Source organism: Scomber japonicus, chromosome 19 (genome assembly GCF_027409825.1).
Source record: "Scomber japonicus isolate fScoJap1 chromosome 19, fScoJap1.pri, whole genome shotgun sequence".
In the NCBI taxonomy this organism is placed as follows: Eukaryota; Metazoa; Chordata; class Actinopteri; order Scombriformes; family Scombridae; genus Scomber; species Scomber japonicus.
The window spans coordinates 28362311-28387012 of NC_070596.1; the positions used below are offsets into that span (position 1 = coordinate 28362311).

Consider the following 24702-nt stretch of genomic DNA (forward strand, 5'->3'; position numbering starts at 1 on the left):
AAAGAAAAATGGGTAAAATCTTACCCTGACCAGTATGAAAGGGGTTAATGAGTCATTTTGAGGCATTTTTGAGACTTATTTTTATTGTTTTAGTCCTCCATATTCTTTTATTAGTCCCACAATGAGGAAATTCATAGTGTTTCAGCAGTAAAGTGGACAGTAAAAAATAAAAAGAGCATCAATACAAAAATAATAAATAACAAGAAATAATAAACAATAGTAGTAAAAAATATAATAATACATTATTTTTTATTTTACTCTTGTTTTTATCTTTTTAATCTATTTTAGCCTAGTTCTTTTTTTACTCTAAATTTTTTTTTTTTTTCTTTTATTACTTTTCTTACTGTATTTTTTTCCCCCTCTTATTTATTTTTACTTTAAATTTCTAAATGTTTCTCTTGTGTGCATTGATCTCAATTTTTTTATTTTTTTATTTGCAATTTCTAAACCTTTTATTTTTTATTTATTTTTTTTTACATTTTTATCATTGTCATTTTCTTTTGCGTGCATTGGGTCTCAGTTCCTTTTCTTCATGTTATAACTTGTTCTGTTTTATTATCAGCTCATCAATCAGCTGTGAAGCACTTTGAAACTACACTAACCTGAATAAGTTTAATTGATAGTGTTAAAGGTACATGTTGTAAAGCTTTTTGAAATAAAATAAATGAATTGATCAGTTATCTGTGTCTCTCTCTCTCCTCTCGTTACCAGGTGAGTGTTAACGCCACTCCTTTATCTATCGAGAGAGGCGACAACAAAACCTCCCACAAGGCCTCTCTACCTGAAGCAGGTCTGTCAGCCGGGACGCAACACGGTGCAGATCACAGTAACGGCCTGCTGCTGCGTAAGTAAAACCACTCCACATGTTGGTGTAGTTTAAATTTAAAGGGTTAATACGTGAAAATAAACGTATGAATAACTTCACACATTCTTTTTTTGTGGACTCAGCATCAAATTTCTGCTTTTAATCCATTTAGAGAGAATATATTAGAGGATTATGGCAAAAATGTCTAAGTGGTGTAACCATAAAAACTTTGGGAGGAAGGAAGGAAAAAGGGAGGGGAGGAAGGAATTACAGAAAGAAGGGAGTGAGGAAGGAAGGGAGGAAGGAAGGAAGGAAGGACAGAAAGAAGGAAGGAATGAATGGAGGAAGGAAGGAAAAATGGAAGGAAGAAAGGGAGGGAGGAAGGAAGGGAGGGAGGGAGGAAGGAAGGAAAAAAGGAAGGAAGGGAGGGAGTTTCTATCTTTTCTTTCTTTCCCTCCTTTTTCTTTATTTTTTTCCTCCTTTTTCTATCTTTCCTTTCTTCCTCACTTTCTTTCTTTTCTCTCTAGGTGGATAAAATGATTTAATATTTATCATTCTTTTGTGGTTACACCATTTGACATTTTCAGGAGCATTCAGTCTTACTTTTTAACAAACCTGATGCTGCTTTTAAATCTATTTTTAAAGATATTTTTTAATTCCTCATCTTGCCAACCCTTATTATTTATCACTGATCCTTACAGCAACATGTTTATGTGTCCGACACTAAATTAATAAATGTTTAAATGTGTTTTTTGTCCCTCCTGTCTCTCCGTAGTCGCACCTGTTTGTGTTACAGCTGGTCCACCGGCCGTCGGTCAGGTCTGTGCTGCAGGGTCTGATGAAGAAGAGACTGCTGCCGGCCGAGCACTGCATCACCAAGAGTGAGTTCAGAGCCAGAGGGTTAATCTACAGTAGGAGACATTATTAAACATGGCTGCTTCCTGAAGTGGAGCCTTCAGGACGGGAAAAAGCAACAAGTAACAAGGAGGAAGGAAGGGAGGAAGGAAGGAAGGATGGAAGGGAGTAAAGAAAAGCGGACGGTAGAAGGAAGGATGGAAGGAAAGGAGGGAGGAAGAAAGAAGGAAGGAAGGAAAGCTGGAAGGAGGGAAGGATGAAAGGGAGGAAGGAAAGATGGAAGGGAGGAAGAAAGAAGGAAGGTAACAAGGAGGAAGGAAGGGAGGAAAGGAAAGGAAGGGAGGAAGGAAGGAAAGAAGGACAGATGAAAGGAGGAAGGAAGGATGGAAGGGAGTAAAGAAAAGATGTAAGGACGGCAGAAGGAAGGAAGGAAGGAAGGAAAATATCTGTTTGTGTAGATCAAAGAAATGCTGATAAAGTTTCGGCTCACAGTTCAGACTGAGATAAAGAAATATCATCCTGCTTATTATCAGTATCGCTGCCGTCCTCTAGGAGGCGCTGCAGGTTTATATTTATATCAGCTTTCATATAAATAATGCAGCTCAAAGTTAGTTAAGTTTATTTCGAACATGTTAAAATAGCGAAACAAAAGAAATAGGCAGAAAAATAGAAATGATAGCAAAAAATAAATAAAATAAAAAATATTTTCCTTCCATTTTCTTTTTTTTTTACTTTCCTCTTTCACACAACAAACAATAAATATCTTTTCTTTTTTTTTTTAAGATTTTGTTGGCATAGACGCCTTTATTTATCAGTACACCAACAGGAAATATGGGAGAGAGAGGGGGGTGTGACATGCAGCAAAGGACCTCCGATCGGGATTCGAACCATATATGGCATGCGCTCTAACCACTCGACCAACTGCAAGCCAACAATAAATATCTTTTTTTTTTTCTTCTTATTTTTTTTTAAATTTTTAGTCTTTATCAGTCACTTCCAAGCTAAAGAAGAGAACGAAAAAAACCCCAAAACTAAACTAAAACAAAGTCACATTAGAAGCAATAAAATCAGAGTGAATAAGTTCAACAAGTAAAATCCAACATCAACAGCAGAGATGAAAAATAAAATTAAAGCAAAAATAAGAAGTTAAAAAGATGATAAAGTAAAAACAAGTTTAACCTTCCTGTCGTCCTCCCGGGTCAAATTGACCCGTCTGTTCCTTCCTTCCTTCCTTCCTTGCTTCCTTCCTTGCTTCCTTCCTTCCTTCCTTCCTTCCTTCCTTCCTTCCTTCCTTCCATATGTGCTTCCTCTCTCCTTCCTTCCTTCCTTCCTTCCTTCCTTCCATCTGTGCTTCCTCTCTCCTTCTCTCTTTCTTTCCTTCTTCTCCCTTTCTTCCTTCCTTCTGTCCTTCCTCCCCCCCTACCTTCCTCTCTTTCTTCTTCTCTCCTTCTTTCCTTCCTTACTTCTTTCGTCCGACGTTCCTTCTTTCCTCCCTCCCTCCCTCCTACCTTCCTTCCTTACTTACTTCTTTCCTCTATCCTTCCTTCCTACCTTCCTTATTTTCTTTCCTCCCTTCCTTCCTTCTGTCCTCCATCCCCCTTTCTTCCTTCTGTCATTCCTTCCTTTCTCTCTCCTTCCTTCCTTCCTTCCTCCCTCCCTGCCTTCTTTCCTTTACTCCCTTCCTCCCTTCCTTCCTTGACTCGAACACAAGCTCTGTGAGATATTCATGTATAGATGGATGTTATATATTTTATAGATATTTTATATATATTAATGTTTCCTTTCTTGTCTTGGTGTGTTCCAGTAAAGAGGAATTTCAGCAGCGGGGACGATTCCCGGGACCCCCGGGCTGAACGGAGAAGACGGAGTCGAGCAGACGGCCATCAAAGTTTCTCTCAAGTGTCCGATCACGTTCAGACGGATCCAACTGCCGGCCAGAGGACACGACTGCAGGCACATACAGGTGATGAGACACACACACACACACACACACACACACACACACACACATACAGGTCAGACACACACACACACACACACACACACACACACACACACACACACACACACACACACACACACACACACATACACATACAGGTCAGACACACACACACACACACACACACATACACATACAGGTCAGACACACACACACACACACACACACACACACACACACACACACACAGGTCAGACACACACACAGGTCAGACACACACACACACATATACACACACACACACACACAGGTCAGACACACACACAGGTCAGACACACACACACACATATACACACACACACACATACAGGTCAGACACACACACACACAGGACACGACTGCAGGCACATACAGGTCAGACACACACACACACACATATATACACACACACACACACACACACAGGTCAGACACACACACACACACAGGTCAGACACACACACACACACACACAGGTCAGACACACACACACACACACAGGACACGACTGCAGGCGCATACAGGTCAGACACACACACACACACACACACACACACAGGTCAGACACACACACACACACGACATACAGGTCAGACACACACACACACACACACACACACAGGTCAGACACACACACACACACACATACAGGTCAAACACACACATATATACACACACACTAGCACACACATACACACACTATCTCTCTCTCTTTCTCTCTCCTCTGTCTGTCTCTCTCTCTCTCTCTCTCTCTCTCTCTCTCTCTCTCTCTCTCTCTCTCTCTCTCTCTCTCTCTCTCTCTCTCTCTCTCTCTCTCTCTCCTCTCTCTCTCTCTCTCTCTCTCTCTCTCACACACACACACACACACACTAACATCTATTCCTGCATGTTAATTCTGATTTCTTTATTTCACAGTGTTTTGATTTGGAGTCGTACCTGCAGCTGAATTGTGAAAGAGGAACCTGGAGATGTCCTGTCTGCAAGTATGTTTCACAGATTCACTGAACCTTTAATTTTTAACCCTTTTCAGACAGAATATGTAACTTTACTGGTTTCATCTACATGTTAAAGTGATGGATCTCTATCAGTCTGTTACGTCAGTGTCCATTACAACCTTATTAAGTTAAGACAGGAAGCTGAAAACAGGAATGATAAGAAGGAAGGAGGAGAGTGTTTTTATTGTTTGCTCACTCGTTGAATCAGTGATGGATTGTTTTATTGATGGATTGGTGAGCACTTGATATTCTGTATATGTAGATCATTTGCTGCGTGTTTTATAAAGAACGATACAAACAAAAATGAGCAGACGTTGAGTTGGCTCTCTCTTAGTTTGTATTTGCTCATATGCTTTTACTTACTGTTCCAGTTAAATTTGACCCGTTTTGACATTTGACTGATGTGAAAGCCCCCCAAATGTTGTTATTTTACCCTGAAAATGCACAAAAATGAAAATATTGTGCATGATATTGTGTGATAGGAGATGTTTAGTGTTGTAAAACCTAAAGAAAATACACTCTCTCTGCTCTCTGAAACATGAATCAAGGTTTAATCACACATTTATTGATCAGTATGTAAAGGGTTAAAGGTTCAGGTGATAGTAAAGTGAGGATGCTTTCTAAAATAATGCCATAAGTACCGATAAATGTTATTTTACAGTAAACTTGATAGAAAGTTCAGTAAACAGCAGAAACTTTAGATTAAATCAGTATTTGGATGTGGGAAGCTTTGCCTTTTAAAACAACAAAAAGCTCTCCTCAGTACACCTGCACACAGTTTTTATATCTTATATCAGTTTTAATCTATGAGTGCAGCAGAGTTTCATGATTTATTAAATTGTTTTTTATTTATAGGAGATGATAATAGAATAATAAACTGATTACAGTGATTTTTAATAATGCTATATCTAGATATGTGTTGTTGCCTTTTAAATGAATCTGATGATATTTAAACTAATCTTAATAGTTCAGATTGACTTTAAAGCTTTTTCAGGCACTTATTAAATGATTGTTGTGTTTGTATAACGAAGGTGAATGTCTGAAATATAAACTATAATATAAACATCAGCTCTCCTTTGCACAGAATTGAGCAGGTTTCTCGTGTCGTTCACAGTAAAACGGCGTTGCTGGAGGGTCTGGAGGTGGACCAGTACATGCTCGGGATCCTCGTCTACATCCAGAAGTAAGACACTCAATCCCATTTCATCTGTTTCTATCTCTCTCTTTATTTGATGTCCTGGTTCCTTTATTAACCCTCCTGTTGTCCTCGAGTCAAGGAAGGAAGGGAGGGAGGGAGGGTGGGAGGGAGAGATAAAGAAAAAGAGGAAGGAAGGAAGGAAGGAAGGAGGGAGGAAAGGAGTGAAGGGAGGAAGGAAGGAAAGGAGGGATGAAAGAAGGAAGTGAAGGAAAGTAGGAAGGAAAGGAAAGAAGGAAGGTAATGGGGAGGAAAGAAAAAGACAAAGAGGGAGGGAGGGAGGAAGGAAAGGAGGGAAGGAGGGAGGGAGGAAGAAAGGAAGGGAGTAAGAAGGAAGGAAGTGAGTAAGAAGGAAGGAAGGGGAGGAAAATAGGAAGGAAAGGAGTGAAGGGAGGCAGGAAGGAAAAGAGGGATGAAAGAAGGAAAGAGGGAAGGAAGGAAGGAAGGAAGGAAGGAAAGGAGGAAGGGAGGGAGGGAGGAAGAAAGGAAGGGAAGGAAAGGAGTGAAGGGAGGAAAGAAGGAAAGAGGGAAGGAAGGGAGGAAAGGAAAGAAGGAAGGTAGGAGGGAGGGAGGAAAGAAGGAGGGAGGGAGAGATAAAGAAAAAGAGGAAGGAAAGAAGGAAGGAAGGAAAGAAAGAAAGAAAGAAAGGTAATGGGGAGGAAAGACAAAGAGGGAGGGAGGAAGGAAAGAGGGAAGGAAATAAGGCGGGAGGGAGGAAGGAAGGGAGGAACAGTCAAAACAGACGGGGTCAATTTGACCTGGGAGGACGACACAAAGGTTAAAAACATTATTCTCCTCTTTCCTGCAGTTCGGACTACGAGGAGATCACCATCGACCCGGTTTGTGGCTGGAGGCCGGTGCCCGTTAAACCAGACCTGCACATAAAGGAGGAGCCGGACGGTCCGGTGCTGAAACGCTGCCGCACCGTCAGCCCGAGTCACATGGTCCTGCCCAACGTGATGGAGATGATCGCCGCTCTGGGGCCGGCGTCGTCTCCTTACCAGAGTCTGACAGCAGGGGGCAGAAACACCCCCGACTACAACCGGCCAGGTACGACCATAGACTGTATAAAAGAAATGGACGTAACATCCGTGACGTCACCCATTGGTTTGTGGACTGCTGCTCGGAAGCCAATAGTTTCTAATCTAGGCAGCGCCATCTTGAAAATTTCAGGTGCATGCTGGGAAAAATAAAAACCTGGATTCTATTTTTATGGGCATGAGGCGGGGCCATGGGCGGAGCGGGGAGGTTGCTATGGTTACGAGGGCTGGATCTCGAGGACATTGGTCAATCAACCTGTCAATCAGGACGTAGCCACGCCCTAATGCATACCCTGCTTTATCGTCAAATATAAAATCAGGGAGGCCAAAATGTCCCAAATGAACATCATACTGCATTGAAGAAGGCTTTAAACTAGCGATTGAGACCATAAACACATTTTGAAAACGTTTACTGAGGTTAGAAATCAAGTGAGAAGTTGGTGAATTCTCCATTGACTTGTATAGAGACGGTCGCCCCCTGGTGGCCTTTTGATAGAATGCAGCTCTAAGTTACTTCCGCGTTGGCCTCATTTCCCATTTCTTGTGCAGGCAAAAGAGAATAGACAAACTATATCTAAAGGAGATAAAATCAGGTATTTAAAATGCTGTGTGTGTGTGTGTGTGTAGAGTACACTGTCATACTATCGGCTCATTCAGTGACCCAGAACGATGTTTCTAAGACTCCTCTCCTCCCCCAGTTTGTCTTATTATTAAACTCTACAGCTGGAAGCGCTTTCTCTGCTCCCTGCTCTGCTCACTATAATACATGAGAGTACTCTGACCTGCTTTTATGAGCTGACTGTAATATTTCTGTAATGTTTGTTTTGTGCCTGCAGGGAGTCAGCAGGGCTTCTCCAGCCAATCAGGATTCACAGACTTCCCCAACACTCCCGGCACTCCGACGCTGGGAGAGTACTCCTCCTCTGGACCTCCTCCTCCTCTGTCCTACCAGTCTGATCAGGTTAGACCCAACACCGCCAAACACTGTCACACACCTTCACACACCTTCAGACACCTGCAAACACCTTCAGATACCTGCTAACACCTTCAGATACCTGCTAACACCTTCAGATACCTGCTAACACCTCCAGATACCTGCTAACACCTCCAGATACCTGCTAACACCTCCAGATACCTGCTAACACCTCCAGATACCTGCTAACACCTCCAGATACCTGCTAACACCTCCAGATACCTGCTAACACCTCCAGATACCTGCTAACACCTCCAGATACCTGCTAACACCTTCAGACACCTGCAGACACCCGCTAACACCTCCAGATACCCGCTAACACCTTCAGACACCCGCTAACACTTCCAGATACCTGCTAACACCTCCAGATACCTGCTAACACCTTCAGACACCTGCAGATACCCGCTAACACCTTCAGACACCTGCTAACACCTCCAGATACCTGCTAACACCTCCAGATACCTGCTAACACCTTCAGACACCTTCACACACCTGCAAACACCTTCAGACACCTTCAAACACCTGCTAACACCTCCAGATACCTGCTAACACCTCCAGATACCTGCTAACACCTCCAGATACCTGCTAACACCTCCAGATACCTGCTAACACCTTCAGACACCTGCAGACACCCGCTAACACCTCCAGATACCTGCTAACACCTCCAGATACCTGCTAACACCTTCAGACACCTGCAGATACCCGCTAACACCTTCAGACACCTGCTAACACCTCCAGATACCTGCTAACACCTCCAGATACCTGCTAACACCTTCAGACACCTTCACACACCTGCAAACACCTTCAGACACCTTCAAACACCTGCAAACACCTTCAGACACCTGCTAACACCTTCAGACACTTTCAAACACCTGCTAACACCTTCAGACACCTGTTAACACCTTTCAGCTGCGTTCACACTGCAAGCCAAAATCCGATTTTTAGCCAATGGGAGGAAGTTTCAAATCTCATTTGGACAGATGTGTGTGAGTCTGAACAGCTCCAAATACTCATATCGGATTTGACTGTCCGTGGTGTCTCTACGCTACGTCTCTACGCTACGTCACTCTATGAGACACCAGACCTGCGCTTATTCCAGTTGTTGTTGCTAGGTGATATCACTGGAGGACTTATTCCAGTTGTTGTTGCTAGGTGATATCACTGGAGGACTTATTCCAGTTGTTGTTGCTAGGTGATATCACTGGAGGACTTATTCCAGTTGTTGTTGCTAGGTGATATCTCTGGAGGCAACGGAGGATGTAAACATCAGTCCATGGACAGAGGACCAAACCAAATTCTTAATCTTTGGGGAGATGGCTCCGTTCAAGAGAAGCTCGAGGGTTTGTTGTTGCTGTCATTGTCGCAATTATATGACATCACACAATACACACTAGATGACGCCTCCGCTACGACGACATTGCCACGGCAACCTGTCAGATTGGTCATTAATGTGGCTCAGTCTGAACAGAGCTAAACCCGATTTGGACACTTGAATAAAAACAGTGTGGACAGTCAGGACTAAAAATCAGATTTGAGAAGGAATCAGATTTGCCTGCAGTGTGAACGCAGCCTTAGACGCCTTCAAACCTGTCTTACATCTACATCCACGTCCAGACACACACACACACACACACACAAAGGGAGGGAGGGAGGTGGTTTTCTCGCTGTCCCCTCAGGCTGCAGTCACAAAGATGCTTCTCGGAGCCTTTTCTCTTGTTCACTCAGGACATTTTCTTCACTGGTTGAGTGAACATGGATGTCAGCTGCAGCGAGCTCTCCTCACACACACCCACCCAGAGCTGAAAGGAGCTGTTACGTAAACAAACTGTAGATTATTTAGACTCAGTTGCACACACGCACACACACACACACACACACACACACATATACACTGTCCTGCTGCTAGAAATACTGATCAGAGCATCAGATGTGGAAGCCCTGACATTAAGCTGCACAACTGTTTTGGGACGTTACTGTTTCATTATGCTGAAGCTGTAAGAGCATCCTCACTTCACTAATAAGCTGCTGCAGATTTCCACGAGTATCAGTTTGTGTTGAAGACATTTTTTAAAAAAAGAAAAAAAAAAAAAGAAAGTGTGCATTTATCCCAGTCAGTGAGGAAATGTTAGTGTGAAGTTAACTTTTAAACTCCTTTTGATGACATCATTCCTTTTAAATGGATAAAAAAAAAGAAACTTGCCCACTTATAATTACCTGGACCATGAACAGCGAACATGTGTTTCATATTTTAAATGTTAAACGCAAATGTAGTTTGACTGTTTAATAACTTATAAAAGGGTTTAAAGTAGTAGTTAAGTATTCCTCTCAGGCTTTTTGATTGACAAGCAGAGATTTCATTATCATTTTTATTATCATTATTCTATATGTATTGACTTATTGATGTTATTTATCTGTCTTTTTTGACCTAGGTCAAGTCTAGCTTTAACTCTTTTATTTAATTTTTACTTTTTTTTCTATTTGAACCTAGTATTTTTCCCCCTCTAACTTTTAATAAACTTTTCTCTTATTCTCTCTGATTTTTATGTATTTTTATTTTATTTTCTTATTAATTTTACTTTAAATTTTCTAAACATTTCTATCATTCTTCACTTTCTCTCGTGTGCATTGTTCTCATTGTTCTTTGTTTTTATTCCTTTTCTTCATGTTGTTATTTGTTCTTGTCTTCTTATCAACCATGAATCATTTTAAAGCTCATTAACCTGAATGAAAGTTTGATAGATTTATTGAACGTTACTCAGCTCTGACTGTCTCTTCCTTCTGTCTCCTGAAGTCCAGTTGAGAGTCTTTAACTCAACTTGAAGTCGACGACCACTAAAACCACTAAAACCTGTCTCACGCAGCTGCTCTACTTCCTGTCAAAGTGTCCGTCCTCCTCCGCTGTCACACACTCCGCTGTCACACACTCCGCTGTCACACACTCCGCTGTCACACACTCCGCTGTCACACACTCCGCTGTCACACACTCCTGACTCTCAGCGTTCAACGTTCATTTAACGTCAAACTTTTTCCTCTCCGTCTCTCAGGCTCCTCACTCGGGCCGGCTCGAACACTCCCACGGCCTCCTGCAGCAGCACGGCTCCGGTGTCCATGGCAACCAGAGCCTCGGCGACGCCGGAAGCCCGCTCCCGCCGAGGAACGCCAACTCCCAGAATTCCCGGCTGCAGCCCGAAGGCGCCTTCGGTCTGGGAGGCCCAGGAGCACCCGGAGGAGACGGAGCCGATCATTCATTAGATGTGAGTAGAGGCCTGTTGATGCCAAGTTGTATTTTTTTATATATATATATATACTATTATAATTCATTTTAATCATATTAATACTATTTAAATTAGTATTGTAGTATCCAGCTAAAATAAATGTTTAATTAATCTTATGGAAGAAAAAAAAGAGACATTTACAATCATTATTTTATGATCTAGGAGAACATTTTATTATTTTATTTTAATATGATGAATACAAGATGTTTTAATCCTCCTGTTGTCCTCGAGTCAAGGAAGGAAGGGAGGATGATGGAAGGAAGGAAAGGAGGGAGGAAAGAAAGGAGGAAGGAAGGGAGGATGAAGGAAGGAAAGTAGGGAGGAAGGAAGGAAGGAAAGGAGGGAGGAAAGAAAGGAGGATGAAGGAAGGAAAGGAGGAAGGAAGGGAAGATGAAGGAAGGAAAGGAGAGGGGAAGGAAGAAGGAAGGTAGGAAGGAAAGGAGTAAAGAAGGGAGGAGGAAGGAAGGGAGGATGAAGAAGGAAATGAGGGAGGAAGAAGGAAGGAAAGGACGGAGGAAAGAAGGTAGGAATATGGAAGGAATGAAGGAAGGAAGGAAGGAAGGAACAGTGAAAACTAAAATATAAAAGTCTATATGATGATTTTAAAGCTCTTAAATGTAATAAAGGTTATAATTCACCTCTGAACAGTATGTTAAAGAGGTTTTAAAACTAAAACCTAATTTATCTCTCTCTGTGTTCTTTCCCGTTTTCTGGCGGTCATCAAGCTTCTTCCTGAGCTGACCAACCCAGACGAGCTGCTGTCGTACCTCGGACCCCCCGACCTCCCCAACAACAGCAGCGACGACCTGCTGTCACTGTTCGAGAACAACTGATCCGCCTTCAGCTCGCTCTCTCTCTCTCTCTCTCGCTCTCTCTCTCTCTCTCTGTCTCTCTCTCTCTCTCTCTCTCTCTCTCTCTCTCTCTCTCTCTCTCTCTCTCTCTCTCTCTCGCTCTCTCTCTCTCTCTCTCTCGCTCTCTCTCTCTCTCTCTGTCTCTCTCTCTCGCTCTGTGTCTCTCTCTCTCGCTCTCTCTCTTTCTCTCTGTCTCTCTTGCTCTCTCTCTTCATCTCTCTGCTTGTCTCTCTTTCTCTATCTTTCTATCTCTCTCTATCTCTATCTCTGTCTCTATCTCTGTCTCTATCTCTATCTCTATCTCTATCTCTATCTCTCTATCTCTCTATCTCTCTATCTCTCTATCTCTCTCTCTCTCTATCTCTCTATCTCTCTCTCTCTCTCTCTCTCTCTCTCTCTCTCTCTCTCTCTCTCTCTCTCTCTCTATCTCTCTCTCTTTCTCTCTTTCTCTCTCTCTCTCTCTCCTGTCTGCTTCTCTGTCGTTCGCTGTAGTCCTCGCCCAGACAGCACCATCTCTGTCACTCTCTCTGTGTGTGTGTGTGTGTGTGTGTGTGTATATAAATGCGTGGCTGTGTGTGTGTGTGTGTGTGTGTGTTTTTGTGTGTCTTGTTTTTGACGTTTTCTCTCCTGCTGTATACCTTGAGCTTGAGGTTTTAAGGAAGGAACTGTTCTTCTTCTTCTTTTGTGTTGATGTATGAAGACTATGTGAGCACACAGACACTGACTCTGCAGACCAGCATATTTTATAACTATAGCACAAAATCACAGGCTGAAGGATCTGTGTTCAAACCTCCAGCTGGTTCTTAAAGAAGAGACGGAGCTTTACAAGAGTTCATGGAAACGTTTAAACTTCCTGTCGTCCTCCCGGGTCAAATTCACCCCGTCTGTTTTGACTGTTCCTTCTTTCCTTCCTTACTTCCTACCTTCCACCCTTCTTTCCTTCCCTTCTTCCTTCTTTGCTTCATCTTTTCCTTCCTTCCTTCTGCCTTCCTTCCTCCTTTCTCCCTCCCTTCCTTACTTCTTCCTCCTTTCCTTTCTCCTTTCCTCCTTTCCATCCTCCTGTCCTTCCTTCCTCCCTTTATCCTTCCTTCCCTCCCTTCTTCCTTCTTTCTTCCCTCCTTTCCTTCCTCCTTCCTCCCTTCCATCCTTCCTTTCCTTCCTTCTTCCTCCCTTCCTTCCACCCTTCTTTCTTCCCTCTTTTCCTTCCTTCCACCCTTCCTTCCCTCCCTTCTTCCTTCTTTCTTCCCTCCTTTCCTTCCTCCTTCTCCCTCCCTTCCTCCCTTCCTTCTTCCTCCCTTCCATCCTTCCTTCTTCCTGCCTTCCTTCGTTCTTTCCTTTCCTCTCTTCCTTCCCCCTCCTTCCTTCCTTCCTTTCTTCCTTGACTCGAGGACAACAGGAGGGTTAAACTGTGGTTCCCAAACTTTTCCCCCCTTTTTTTTTTTTTTTTTTTTTAGTGGATATTAACACACTTCCACACACACCCTCTCCTGTGACTGCTGCATATTGTAGTATTCAATCAGATTATTTATTGGGTATCATTTAACCCCCATAATGCATCTTTTCTTTTATTAACCCTTACAGACTGTTCAGGGTCAGATTTGATTCATTTTTTACATCTTAAAGCTGTAAAAATAAGTTTTTCTTCTGGCCTGAAATGTGATGCATTCCCCTGATGTGACCCAGAACATACAAAAAACCCATATAATAAAAAAAGAAGTTAATTCCTCACTTTTAATATAATATAAAATAGTTTTATTCTCTTGTTTTACGTAACATTGGACCATAATATAGAGTTTTTATATCGTTTTTTCCTCTAAAAACCAAAAAACTAAACTCTCTCTGCTCTCTGAAAGCTTCATTAAGGATTAATTATATTTATTTGATTGATTTGTAGCTCAGAAGTTTAAAATGAAGATTTAATTATAGGAGGAAATACTGTAACGGGTCAGATTATGAACAGTATGTGAGGGTTAAACTGTATGACATCGTCCTAATTTTATTTTGAAATTATTTCTTTTAAAGGAGGAACACAGGAAAGGTATTAGATGAAGTAGGTGCTTTAATAATTAAATTGGTAAAAAGAGAGAAGAGATTTGTTGGGTTTAGCTCGTCTGGATCACATCGTAAGTGTTTTTTTTTTTTTAAGGCAGCCTTTCGTAAAGTCGAGAAAATAAAGTCCCGATGAATTCAAGATGTGTGAAACTAAACTCAGACTGAAGTTGGTTTAAATAATCAGCAGTTTCCCAACAATCTGCTTCTTGTTGAGCAGTCACAGGAGATTCATGGTGTGCTTTAAGCTTACTTTAACTTTTTACAAACTTCTCCATGCTTCACTCGGACCTTTAATTAACCTCATGTGACCTGAGCTTTTATTTTGAAATCTCTCCTAGATATTTGGGATTAAAAGAACCTGAAACGTATATTAAAAAAAAAAAGCATTGTATTTGAACAGGAGGGAGAACAATAGATTTATTTTACTGTATAACAATTAATTCAACTATTTTCTTATATTTACACCAATGATAATAAAATCCTAACATCCTCAAGCGGTGTTGTAGCTTGTTGCTAAGCTACAAACGTTACTAAGCAAAAATAAACAAGCTTCAACCATAACATTTGATATGGTTTTGTATTTATCTAAACTTCACTAAAATGCCTGTATAATTAATGTAATGTGCTTTTACGACCACTAGGTGGCAAAAAAAAGCGTTAAGGAATGAGGTCAATTAAAGGTAAAAGTTAAGCAAAATGAAGTTTAATGTCCAGCAAAACCCAAAATGTCCCATGTTTCACTCGTACCTTTAATTAACCTCATGTGACCTGAGCTTTTATTTTGAAATCTCTCCTAGATATTTGGGATTAGAAGAACATTGTAGAAGCATTGTATTTGAACAGGAGGGAGAACAATAGGTTTATTTTACTGTTGTAACACAATTAATTCACCAGTGTATAAAACTATTTTCTTACATTTACACCAACGATAATAAAATCCTAACATCCTCAAGCGGTGTCGTGGCTTGTTGCTAAGCTACAAACATTATTAAGCAAAAATTAAACAAGCTTCAACCATAAAATTCGGTCAGATTTTATACCTGATCCACTTTTATCTAGACTTCACTAAGATGCCTGCCAACTGGTTTTTACAGTAATTAATGTAATGTGCTTTTCTGACCACTAGGTGGCTAAAAAAAACTTGCATTAAGGAATGAGGTCCATTAAAGGTCACAGTTAAGCAAAGTGAAGTTTTAATGTCCAGCAAAACCCAAAATGTCCCGATATGAGAACCTTTAAAAGTTTGGGAACCACAAGAAATAAAGCTGCTGAAGTTCTATATTTATCTTATTGTCACTAAATCTCATAAAAAAACACTAAAACCAACAGCGTGTGAGTCCTAAGCTTAAAAAACTGCTCACAAATATATAGTTTAATTTACAGAAAAAGGTTAATTTAACTTTACTCAAAAAGAGGAAATTATGTATTTTAATGGGGACTATTTTTAGCGGCGGATTAATCTACATTTTGTGCTCTATAGTGAATATTTCTAGCATAAATAAGATATCAAACTGTTGGTTTTAGTCTTTTTTTTATCAGATTTATTGACGATAATAAAACCAGAATCTCATCAGACTTTAAATACTTTTAATATATGTAAGATAAGGGCGAGTTAAACGGGGGGGGGGGGGGGTCAAATGTTTATTTCTTTCTGCTCGGTGAGGTGACAGAAAAAGTAAAAACACATTAAACATAAAAAGGCGGGTTCCACACGTGTGTGTACAGTAGACATGAAGCTGGGAGAGCGCTGAGGTTCATCGTGTCTCTCCGAAATCCTTCAGCACTGTGAAATGTATAAAATCTTAAAAAAAAAAAAAAAAAAAAAAAAAAAAGAAGAAATCCCATCTTTCCTTCTGTTCTTTTTGTTCTTTTTGTTCTTTTTAACCCTCTTTCGGGGGTTTTCAAGCATACTGTAAATGAGTACAGCTGTGTGTCGTGGCATTTTCTGCCATTGGAAAAGCTATTTGTATGTTTTTAAAATATGTTTGACATGTATAACCCATCATGACACGGGTTTATGTACTGTATAATCAGCTGTTTTCATTAGAGAACGTGTGTGTATCAAATGAATTGTTAATCATGGTAATTTTAATGTTATTAGTTGGATAATGGATCATCGTTGGCACTGTATACATACTGTATGTTATAGACAAATTATGAAGCAATTGTACAAAAAAAAAACTCAACACAAAAAAAAAAAAGAAGAAGAAAAGAGAATTTGATCATACAAATATTTGTGTGATAAAAAGAGTCAGCTGACATTAATGCAGTTAAAGATGCCGAGTTGAAATTATTTACTTTTACCACTTTTTGAAAGCTGACGACTTTTCTATGAATGATTTTGCGACTGAACCCTTCGTGGTCCAACATTGCCTTGACGAGGCAACAAATAAATAAATGTTCTTTGCCAATTGAACAACACAATAATGTTATATTTGGAAATTATTATTATTATTATTATGGACTATTTAACTGCAAAAATTTGCTAGAAGATGATTAAAAAAAAAGAAGTTTTTTAATATGTAAACTATTCGACATATTTTGTAACACATTGTAATTGCCATTATTTTCTATTTATTTTTTAATCATAATCGTCATTGTACCTACAGTTACTTTGTCCCTTTCCTGAAACTCTGAATCAGAATTAAAAATCACTTTATTTGATGAAAAGAGTTTGTTTTTTTAAGCCTCTGAAAGTGTTTAATAGTTAATGTTGGGGATTAACTACTTATATAGTTAATTTAATTAGAAAATAAAAGTGTAATCTGTTAGTTACTGATGACCATAAAGGAGGTTACGTCTGAAGTCAGACCTTTAAGATTTTACTCAGGAGGGTTTTTTCCTCATGTTTTAATATTTAACATGTTACTGAATACATATATTACTGTTTTTAATTCTATAGCAACCATAGAACACAAGCTGTATCCATAGCAACCATAGAACACAACCTGTATCCATAGCAACCATAGAACACAATCTGATCTGATAGACCTTTAAGATTTTACTCAGGAGGGTTTTTTCCTCATGTTTTAATATCTAACATGTTACTGAATACATATATTACTGTTTTTAATTATTTGAAATCAATATTTTTTATTATATTTAGTAAATAAATCATGATGTGAGCTTAAATGGAGTCACAGTACCAATTAAGCTCATGCCAGACTTCTGACTTTGTTCAAATATCTTCATTTTAATTCTTAAATCTACAGAGCATCCAGAAAGTATTCACCCTTTCACTTTCCCCACATTGTTATGTTATGGGGCGGCTGTGGCTCAGGAGGTAGAGCGGTAAGATTGGCGGTTCGATTCCCGGCTCCTCCAGTCCTGAAGGCAAGCTACTTAACCCCAAATTGCACCCGTTGCTGTATGAATGAGAATGAATGGTTAAATGTGGCACCCTGCGTGGTAGCTCCTGCCATCAGTGTATGAATGGGTGTGACATGTCATGTAAAGCACTTTGAGTGGTCACAAAGACTAGAAAGGTGCTATATAAGTACAGTCCATTTACAGCCTTATGGATCCAAAATGGATTAAAAAAAAAAAAAAAGAGTTCCCCTCATCAATCTACACACAATAACCCATAATGACAAAGCAAAAACCTCATATCTCATGTACATAAGTATGACTCCCTTTCCTCAGTACTTAGTTGAGGCTCCTTTGGCAGCGATTACAGCCTCAACTCTTCTTGGGTATGAAGCTACAGGCTCGGTACTCCTGTATTTTGGGTTAATTTCTCCCATTCTTCTCTGCAGATCCTCTCAAACTCTGTCAGGTTAGATGAGGAGCGTCGCTGCACAGATATGTTCAGATCTTTCCACAGATGTTGAATCAGGTTCAGGTCTGGACCACGATGCTCTTCAGGACCTTTTAATGCTGCAGAAATGTTTTGTACCCTTCTCCAGATCTGCAGCTCAATACAATCCTGTCTCTGAGGTCTACAGACAATCCCTTTGACTTGATGGCTTGGTTTCTGCTCTGACCCTTAGACAGGTGTGTGCCTTTCCAAATCACATCCAATCAATTTAATTTACTACAGGTGGACTAAAGGATGATCAGTGGAAACAGGAAGCACCTGAGCTCTGAATATTGAGAGTCATAGCAAAGGGTGAGTACTTAGCTACATGCAATATTACAGTTTTTTATTTCTAATACGTTTGCATACATTTCTAAAAAACCCTTTATGCTTTGTCTTTATGGGGCACTATGTGAAGATTGATGAGAGAAAAAAAGGAATTTAATCCATTTTGGAATAAAGCTGTAACAAGTGAATGAGTTTGAATACTTTCCAGATGCTCTGTACATCAACTAATGAATATAAATGAGAGATAAATGTTGCTTTATAAGAAATGATCTCCCTTATAAATCATGTCAGTATCCATGACAACACAGCTGGGCTTAGATTTTGGTGCTTAATGGGAACACTCGGAAGGAAGGAAGGAAGGAAGGAAGGAGGGAGCACTAAAATGATGCTTCACTACTTGAGTAAATGTACTTAGTTACTTTCCTCCACTGCTGTTAAATAGTTTATAAATGATCTTGTGTTATAAATAGACTTCAGGTTTATGTAATGAGCGGGAATACAGCTTCTATAAGATCACTACTCACTTCAGTTCCGACTGTTTTGACATAAATTATTACTAATTGATCATTTTAACCACATTTCTAGCACTGGTGCCACCTTTTGACAGCTAAGTCCCGCCCCTCCTTCACTCCTATTGGCCAATCCTGGAGCTCTTTAGAAGGACGTGGCTGTGATTGGCTCTGAGTAGCCATTACATCACCCTGCCCAGAGCCCCTATAAATACAGGCCTGAAGCAGCTCTGCGGTGTCTCTGCTCTCTGAAAGTGCGTTTTTCTCCAGCTGGACCATCACTCACGCGCATCTTTCCAACATGGGGAACCCCAGAGTTTATTTTGACATGACTGTGGACGGAGCTAACGCAGGCAGGATTGTGATGGAGGTAAGCTTCATCTCACACTAAATACCTACGCACTTATTTAGCCTATCACTTCCTTTTCTTTTTAAAATGTAATTGTCAATTTAAAGATTTAAAACAGCTAAAAAAAATGTTTTCTATATGAATCTGTGCGCTTTGAACACGCCCTGCAGCTCTGACATAATGTTCAGCCTCCATCTTGACATATAACTCATATCTTAGGATCTATTTTATCTCCTTTTATAATATATCTAATTTAATAAATGCACATTATAGCTGTTAAATGAAAGGCGTCTCGTGCAGGGTGGGAACGCCCAGCAGCACCAGCAGCAGCAGCAGCACTGCAGCTCAGCTAAGATAAATGAGTGGTGCAGTTGTAATGTAATGGGGCAGGTCAGGGTGTGATGCAGCTTATTTTACAGCTCATGTCCTCCAGGATGAGCACAGTATGTCCCACGCGCACATATATGGAGGGTTTATGTTTGAAGTAGTTTTATCAGCTGGAATAAAAAAAAAAGAGTTTGCTTGTATTGATCCAGATGTTGAGTTTTCAGTCTATCTGTGTTTTATGTGTCCAGCTGCCACCCACTTCTTCTTCTTCTTCTTCTTCTTCTTCTGCTTTTTTCTTTCTTCACTAATTTGAATGTTTGCTGTGATTTTGCAGCTGCGGGCTGATGTGGTGCCAAAGACTGCCGGTAGGTAAGCTGGAACCACGAGGATCAAACTGAATCATTAATAATTGTATTTTTATTTAATATTTTCAACAAACTGGCAAACAGCCAAACAGATAGAAACATAGAGCAGGCTGTAAATATGAAGAACTGCAACTAGTGATTATGATAGATGGATAGATGGATAGATAGGGTAAGGTATCTTTATTGATCCCACTAGGGAGAAATAAAAAAACCTGACACAACAGTAGCTGCGTCATGATAAAAGTGATAAAAATAAAATAAAATAAATATAAAATGACATAAAATAAAAAATGCAATAAAATAAAAAATAAATTATAAAATAATATAAATATAAAATGACATAAAATAAAAAAATACAATAAAATAAAAAAATAATAAAATATAAAATGACAAAATAAAAAAATAATAGAAAAAATAATAATAATAATAATAATAAACTATATACAAGTGAGCAATGTTCCTGGGATTTACATAGTAAGGACAGCCTCAGTCTCTTTTTAGTGGGAGGTACTGGGAGCTGTGGTGTTATACAGTCTGTTGGCAGATAGATAGAGAGATAGATAGATAGATAGATAGATAGATAGATAGCAGCTACAGCCACACGTAACATCACATAGAAACATATCTCTACTATTTAATGGAAAAAAGTACAAAACATACCCAAAAGTTGTATATATGGGTAATAAATAATAATAATAAAATACTGGGTGTGTCAGTAAAAGTGACCTTCACATCTGCACCATTGATGTAATCAGCCTGTGACCGATGACGCTCATTATTGATCAATCTGTTGATTATTTTCTCCATCAATCAATTAATCGACTAACTGTTGCAGCTCTAATAGATACAAACCCCATAAAATAAAGAAATGTATTAATGAGGAAACTTTAATGCAATAATCATAATTACATAATAATAAAATAATAAATATACAAACACTCTTATTTTTTTCTTTATGACATTTCTGCATCAAAAACACAATTAAACACACAGATTAATCATTACATTCACATTTATTTATAATATCTTTTCACAGAATTGTTAAGATGAAGCTTTTTAGGTTTAAATAAAGTTTTTCTGTTTTTCTAACATTCAGCAATCGGCCACAGAGCTGCTCCGCTTTGTTTTTCCACACTTGGAGAAACTATGTTGACACAAGCTGAGATTTTATTCTAAATAAGGGTCGAGAGAGTCTGAACGGCCTCCAACAGCTGCATGTGACTGTAAACAGAGACACAAGGAGGAGACGGGAGGTTTAAAGCTGCTGCTGCTGGTTCATAATGAAGGGAAGAGGAAGAAAAAGAAAAGTCCTGAATTTACATTTAAAGACAGTTTTATAACCTTCATGTAGCTGCTCATAAGAAACCTGCATCATCATTACTGTTGGAGTTGGTGGAGATGGAGCTTCTTATCCCATCATATGCTGTTTTTAACTATAGCATATCATTTTATATCATTATATATTTATATCTTATCTATATCTATATCATATTTATGGCAGATAAATGTAAAGGAGTAAAAAAGTACAATATGTCCCTCTGAATTAAACTCTGTATTTAAGTACAGTACTTTTTCTACTAAATTTAAACACATTTCACCTCAGACAGATATATGTTGGTGTTAGATGTTAAATGTTTCCCATCTCATACAAACATAAAGCAGAGGAGAAGAAAAGATCACAGCTTCAGAGACGGATGACATTTACTGATGATAAAAGAGAAAATAAATAATTCAAGACGCCCTTCTAACAGAGAATAACCCGGCTCCTCAGGTGGTTTGGGGTTAGAGACTCCTGCTCTAAAGCACCAAATCATGGTTATCAATGCTGATATGAACCTGCAGTTTATCTTATATGGATTATATATATTACATTTCTTTTGACTTTTTAAGGACAACTGTTTTTATTTTACAGAAAATTTCCGTGCTCTGTGCACCGGAGAGAAAGGTTATGGCTACAAAGGCTCCACGTTTCACCGTGTCATCCCTAAATTCATGTGCCAGGTACAGTTAAGGCAAGCAATTAGTCATGTGTGCTTGTGTTTCAGATTTAAAGGGCATGTTCACAATTTTTCAATTCTGTCTTAAAACAGTCAGAAGCCCAAATGAACATTAAGTCTGTTTTTCTTGCTGTAATGATTCCTCCTGTTCATACTGACCATTAGAAGATCCTTCATAATGTTTATAATGGAAGTGATGGAGGACTAAACCCACAGTCCTCCTTCTGAAGCTAATATGAAGCTTCAGCGTCCAAATGAGTCTTCATCTTCATCTTCTATGTTTCAACGTTACAGTGTTTTTAGTAGCAAAGTCTTTTTGTTACTATACTTCCACCACAGCTCAACAGGAAACACTAAGAGGAGATATGATGCTAAACAGACTGTAAATGTGTCAGATATCACTTGATATGACTAACTCACACTGATGAAGCTCAGTATAGAAGCTGATCAGAGACTTTTAAATGACTGTGTGGAAACACTGTGGTTATTGGCCTCCATCACTTTACATTGAAAGCACATTATGAAGGAGATAGTTTCTAGTTTTTACACCTTTTTCATCAACTATTTATTCCCCAATTATTTGTGTAATTGGTTATATTGTCTGTCCTATTGGTTGTTGTTTTTTATTGTTTGTTTGTTACTGACTACTGAGCACTTGTTTCAGATGCAACACTCCAAAATCTTGTCTATTGATTCTTGTACAATGACAATAAAGGCTTTCTATTCTATCTTTTAATAGTCAGTATGAACAGGAGGAATGATTACAGCGAAGAAAACCTCTTTCACTGCTCAAATGGACACCTGACTGCTGCTTTAACACACTTGGAAAACTGTGAACTTGTCCTTTTTTGAGCTGATTTTTAATGGCAGCTGTCAAATGAATTGTTTTCAGGGTGGCGATTTTACCAACCACAACGGAACTGGAGGTAAATCCATCTATGGAGAGAAGTTTCCTGATGAGAACTTCCAGCTGAAGCACGGAGGCATGGGGACTCTGTCCATGGCTAACGCCGGTCCCAACACCAATGGGTCCCAGTTCTTCATCTGCACGGCTTCAACCGACTGGTGAGCTCCACTTTTAGCCCGCGTGACGTTTTCATTCACAGCTCCGGCTTGTTTCATTCATACTAATCGCCTCTCCTCCTCCTCCTCCTCCTCCTCTGTAGGCTCAACGGGAAGCACGTAGTGTTTGGCAACGTCGTGGAGGGCATTGATGTTGTCAAGGCGATAGAGAAGCACGGCACAAAAAGCGGCACCCCGAAAGCCAAGGTTGTTGTTGCCGACTGTGGTGAACTCCAGTAAAGCGACAGAGCTGCTTCAGTTCTCCTCCTGTTAGACGGATCCTCTATCATGCACATCTTTAAAAAATGGTGTCTATCTGCAGTATGAGTATAAAATCACCCAGTGAACCCTCTCCTGTCCTCTTGTGGTGATATTAATTGTGTAATATTTTGTAACTTCTAATCTGTCCTTAATGGGCCGCATTTGTTAACAAAATCTGCGTAAAATGATGGTGACGGTGTAAATAAAACAACTTGAAAGCTTTTTTTGTGTATATGTGAGTCTTACCTACAGTGTTGGGGAGAAATCAGTTACATAATTTTAAAATAAATGGAGTTCTAATCCATTAGTTACTGAGAGAACATAAAAAGTGTTATTAGTCTGGCGCCATCTGGTGGTAAATTAATTAAATTACAGTTACTGATGAAAATGATTATAAAGGAGGTTACATCTGAAGTCAGACCTCTAAAATTTTACTCAGGAGGGGTTTTTCCTCATTTTCTAATATTGAACATGTTACTGAATACATATATTGCTGTTTTTAATTCTTTGAAATCATTTTTTAAAATATATTTAATAAATAAATCATGATGTGGGCTTATTTGGAGCACACATGGGCTTAAATGGAGTCACAGTACCAATTAAGCCCACTTTATTCATCAAATATCTTTATTTTATGTTCCAAAATCTACATGAACTAATGAATACCAGACAAATAGTATTAATTATTAGTCCACTTAAATACACTGTAGGTGGATGAAATATTTAATGTTTATCATTCTTTTGTGGTTACACCATTTGACATTTTCAGTCGATTCAGTCTTACTTTTGGTTTTAAAAAATTGTATAAATGTCATTTCAAATGACAAAACCAACCAAAATACTAAATGTACACTTTAATAAACCTGATGCTGCTTTTAAGACAGATTTTAAGGTATTTTTGAACCCTTATTTGTCACTGACCCATAAACACATAAAAAGGAAATTATTAAAAATGAGACAATTCTTAATATAAAACACACTGAAACAACTCTGAGAGAAGTTTTTATTTATTTATTTCTGCTTAATTACAGAATTTATCAAAACAAAGTTATCAATGCTCATTATTGTTCACGATAAAAACATAGAAACAAAAGTCCAAAAACCAACTCGAAGTACACAGATTAAGGCATCAACATCTCCTTTTTGCCAGTTTCTCCTTCAATGAACCTCAAAGAGAGTGATACAAAAATAAATTGAAAATAATTCCTATAGAAAGGTCTCTGTAAGAAAACAAAGATATTAAGAGAATATAAACAGGGATTGAGACCAACAACCAATCACGGCACAGGAAAACCACACAATACAAAACATACAGATCCAATACAGCAAAGGTAAAGATCGTCATGGTTACAGAGGCCTTACATGGATAGTTCCCTATAGTTTATAAATGTTTCCTCTGTGTTTTCACTGAGCGGATTGTGAAAAACTTCTGAAAAAAGGCAGATTTCGCTGTCAACAGGACGCTGTGATATGTAACAGAGTCGTGGTAAAGGGAGTCTCTGTTTTCCTGACACGACATGTAACAAGAGGAGTTTTTATGGGCTTATTCTGGACATTGGGAGTAACTTCATACCTCAAAATTCAATCCAAATATAGTACAAAACGTGCCAATTTCAAATATCCAGGACCTCATGAAAATATCTTTCATGCTATGGGAATACTAGGGATTTAATATGGCACCTTGGGTCATCTGTTGGTCCCCAAGTCGCCAGCTAAGAGGCAAAAA

The 24702-nt window shown here is 39.2% G+C and overlaps 2 protein-coding genes across 2 annotated transcripts in view; both read left to right on the forward strand.

The window, feature by feature from the left end:
* The window catches only part of zmiz2 (zinc finger, MIZ-type containing 2), a 23939-nt gene extending 11987 nt beyond the window's left edge, over window positions 1-11952 (forward strand). The window contains 10 exon segments of the mRNA XM_053339543.1: window positions 772-844; window positions 1581-1686; window positions 3465-3484; window positions 3486-3623; window positions 4557-4624; window positions 5751-5819; window positions 6640-6881; window positions 7708-7832; window positions 10889-11098; window positions 11845-11952. Coding sequence (XP_053195518.1) covers window positions 772-844; window positions 1581-1686; window positions 3465-3484; window positions 3486-3623; window positions 4557-4624; window positions 5751-5819; window positions 6640-6881; window positions 7708-7832; window positions 10889-11098; window positions 11845-11952 — 1159 coding nt within the window.
* Window positions 11953-18866: 6914 nt separating this feature from the next.
* On the forward strand, window positions 18867-23144 carry ppiab (peptidylprolyl isomerase Ab (cyclophilin A)). Its single transcript, XM_053339884.1, has 5 exons — window positions 18867-18985; window positions 19626-19656; window positions 21569-21657; window positions 22546-22718; window positions 22820-23144. The coding sequence occupies exons 1-5, from the start codon at window positions 18917-18919 to the stop codon at window positions 22953-22955; spliced, it is 498 nt and encodes a 165-aa protein (XP_053195859.1). The 5' UTR covers window positions 18867-18916; the 3' UTR covers window positions 22956-23144.
* Window positions 23145-24702: the final 1558 nt, after the last annotated feature.